General features: G+C 37.9%; 1 protein-coding gene across 1 annotated transcript in view; it reads left to right on the top strand.

Moving 5' to 3' along the window:
- Window positions 1-2,128: 2,128 nt before the first annotated feature.
- Window positions 2,129-3,834, top strand: part of LOC103738488 (attractin) — a gene marked incomplete at its 3' end in the record, with an annotated part of 135,454 nt that continues 133,748 nt past the window's right edge. Inside the window, 2 exon segments of the mRNA XM_029566150.1 lie at window positions 2,129-2,239; window positions 3,490-3,733. Of these exon segments, the coding sequence (XP_029422010.1) occupies window positions 2,129-2,239; window positions 3,490-3,733 (355 nt within the window).

Here is a 3,834-nt window from a genome sequence, read left to right as displayed (position 1 = left end):
ACAGGGTCTCACTCTGATTCAGGCTGGCCTGGAGTTCACTATGTAACTAGGTTGGCTCGGAACTTGCAGCAGTCCTGCTTCAGCTGTCAGGCAGTGGCATGAGCCACAATGCCCAGCAGGAAAGCTGTTCTCACATCATCTTATTTATATATAAGAATGTTTTTAAAATTTCTTATAAACTTAGATTATCTGAGTAAACTTACAAAAAAGAAATATTTACTTAAGCTAGCAAGTAAATAATACCATTGGTTTCACTTTGATTTTTTTTTTCATTTTATAAAAAGTAATATTTTGCTGGGTGTGGTGGCACACACCTTTAATCCCAGCACTTGGGAGGCAGAGGCAGGCAGATCTCTGTGAGTTTGAGGCCAGCCTGGTCTACCTAGTGAGTTCCAGGACAGCTGGGGCTGCTGGGAGACCCTGTCTCAAAAAGACAAAAAAAAGTAATATTTTAAAATACCATCTAAGCTATTAGCCTTTGAACAGACAATTTTTGTCAGTCTTCTGTCTATTAAAGTGTAGGAGATGTTTGCAATATTGTTTTCTCAATATTTATTTCTTAGTGATGGAGTGTCAGATCATTTTTTAAACTTTTAGCTTTTTTGTTGCATTGATTACATTCTTCATAATTATTTTATAACAGCAATAATTTTCTCAAAAACAAAAGAACAAAAGGATTAAAGCTTTAATTGATTGTGACTATTCAGTAATACATGAATAAGCATGAGCTTCATGGCAGGATTGCAAATTATTTTGTGTGTGTGTGCGCATACGCGTGCATACATGTGTGTGCATACATGTGTATATGGGCACACATGCCTATAAGAGTGCATGCACCTGTGTGTGCACACATGGAGGCCAGAGGTCAGACATCAGACATCTGCCTCTGTTGTTCACCGCCTTATTATTTTGAGATGGGTGTGTCACTCAGCCTGGGGCCCAGACTGGCCAGCAAGCCCCTGTGATCCATCTGTCTCTACCTTTCCAGCACCAGGGTTGGAGTTGCAGACCAATACTGCCACAGCCAACTTTCATGTGGGTATTGAGAGTCTGAACTCAAGTACTTTTGTTTGCTTAGCAAGCACTTTACCCATGGAACCATCTCCCCAGCCCTAAATTTATTTTCATTTTGCTATTTTTGTATTTCAAACTTCTTTAAATGCACTTATCATATAATTGAAATGTTATAGTGGCATTCTGGCTTTCTTAAAAGAAAGATTAAATCAATCAAATAAACAAAAGAAAATATTAATAATTTTCTTTTAAAAATATTTTTATTCTGGGGCTGGAGAAATGGTTCAGCAGTTAAGAGCAGTGGCTGCTGTTGCAGAAGACTTGGGTTTGAATCCCAGCACTCACGTGGCAGCTAACAACTGTCCATAACTCCAGTTCTACTCTCTTCTGGCTTCCACGGGCATTCTACAATACGGGTGCACTTACATACATGCAGGCTTAACATTTATACACATAAAATAAATAATTTTAAAATACATTTATTCTTTGACAGCTTCATACATATGTACTGTGTCTCGGTAATACCTCCCCTAAACCCTCCCTCCTTCCCACTCCCCTAGGTTACCCCAGCACCCGCCCCCCACCTTCATGTCTTCTTGGTAATCGTCTTTTAAAATTACATTGATTTTAATGTGTGCGTGTGCACCAGTTGCTTCTCTCCTTTCACATGCAGGTCCTGGTTCAGGTGGTGAGACTTACCATGTCCTTTACTCCCTGAGCCATCTTGCCAGCCCCATAATTTTCTTTTAATTATCCCTTTTTCAGTACTTGCTTTCAGTTTCTCATCATTAAATGAAGAAAAAGTTATTGCTGGGTATTAAACTTAAGTCTCTTTAGAATGATACAATCTTCAGATGATTTAGACTGTTAGATAGGAAAGGTTTACAGGAGGCTTTAGAGGTTTCCAATAGACTTTTGTTTCTCATCCCAGTGTTGGGCAGTTGACCTCCCCTTTCTGAGTTCTTACATGCCCAGTGAGTCCAGGTATCAAGTATGTTTGCCAGGATAACAGGTGCTTCCCTTTATCCATGATTGGTTTATTGAGAATCTCCAAACTGGATTATATCATAAATAAAAGAGTACACAATGTTTTGTTTTTCATTTGAGTGAATATATGGTCTATCTGTTTTGTAGGTATGACCTGGTTTCTAGGGAGTGGCTTCCACTAAACCATTCTGTGAACAACGTGGTTGTTAGATATGGTCACTCTTTGGCGTTATATAAGGTAAATGATCTCTGCTTCATACCAAACAAGAAATTCAGCTCTTACTCTATTATGTTTTGTATCATTGAACAGCTATTCAATGTTGGCTTTTAATTGGTATAAACTTTCTTAGGTGGGCTGGGCATATATAATTGTCCAGGTTTTATTTGGAAATTGAAGTTCTAACTTTTTCAACTGTTGGCATTTTGTTGCATTCAAATTGTACTGGTACTAAATAGTTAAAAAGTGTAGATGTAAAAGTGTGGATTAGCTTTCGTGTCCATTAGCAAGTTCAGCCACATTGTAGTGTGACTGAATAGCCATTTTCATGTCCATGTTTTTGTACATATGTGTTAGGGTGAGGCAACTTTATTTTTTCAAGTCATCTTATTCTGTAATATATCTCAAGGGAGGAAGTCCCCCCAAAGTGGTAATGTTTTAGAGATGTAGAGAGTGGGTAAATTTATTTAATTTTGTTCTTTTCTCTATCCTTTTCACTAAAAAGTACATTTTACTAGTACTTAAAAAAAATTATGTGTATGTGTGTGGTTATGTGCATGTAAGTGCAGGTGAGAGAGGCATTGAACCCCCCTGGAGCTAGAGTTCCAGGCAGTTGTGAGGTACTTCATGTGGGTGCTGGGAACTGAATTTGGGTCCTCTGCAAGAGCAGTACATCCTCTTAACCACTGAGCCATCTCTCTAACCCCTCACTAATACTTCTTAAGCTAAGAATAATATTGAAGCTTTGAACCAATCATTTTCTGTACTTAGATTTGAATTTCTTTTAAAGATTTACTTATTTTTTATGTGTATGAGTATTTTACTTGCATGTATGTATGTGTACTGTGTGTGTGCTTTGTGCCTGAGGAGGTCAGAAGAGGGTGTCAGAACCTCTGAAACTGAAGTTGAAGGTGATTGTGAGTCACAAGATGGGCTTTGGGAACTGAACTGGGTCCTCTGTAAGAACAGCAAGTGCTCTTAACCTTTTAGCCATCTCTCCAGCCTCAGATTTGAATTTTTTCCTTTTTATTATTATTTTTGTTTTGTTTTGTTTTGTTTGTTTTGAGACAGGGTCTCACTATGTAGCCCTGGCTTGTCTTAAAACTTGCTATGCTATGTAGACCAGGCTGCCCTCAAATTCACAGAGATCCACCTGTCTCTGTCTTCTGAGTGCTGGGATCAAACGTGTGTGCCACCACATCCAGCTAGATTGGAATTTTTAATGTTGGTTTTTTTTTTTTTTTTAAATCCTGTTTATGTCTTTCCCCTAGGATAAAATCTATATGTATGGAGGAAAAATCGACTCAACAGGAAATGTGACTAATGAATTGAGAGTATTTCATATTCATAATGAATCATGGGTATTGATAACCCCTAAAGCAAAGGAGCAATATGCAGTGGTTGGACACTCAGCACACATTGTTACACTGAAAACTGGCCGTGTGGTTATGCTGGTTATCTTTGGTCACTGCCCACTGTATGGATATATAAGCATTGTGCAGGAATATGATTTAGGTATGTATCTTTCTCTCCAGTGGATATGTTTTAAATATCAGATTTTAAATTACTACCTCTTTGTTTGTTTGTTTGCTTAGAATCTTGCCTTTTTATTCTTT

Source organism: Nannospalax galili, unplaced genomic scaffold (genome assembly GCF_000622305.1).
Source record: "Nannospalax galili isolate Female #2095 unplaced genomic scaffold, S.galili_v1.0 scaffold1059, whole genome shotgun sequence".
NCBI classification, from domain to species: Eukaryota; Metazoa; Chordata; class Mammalia; order Rodentia; family Spalacidae; genus Nannospalax; species Nannospalax galili.
Note: the sequence above shows the minus strand (reverse complement) of the source record. Positions and strands in the feature narration are given on the sequence as shown.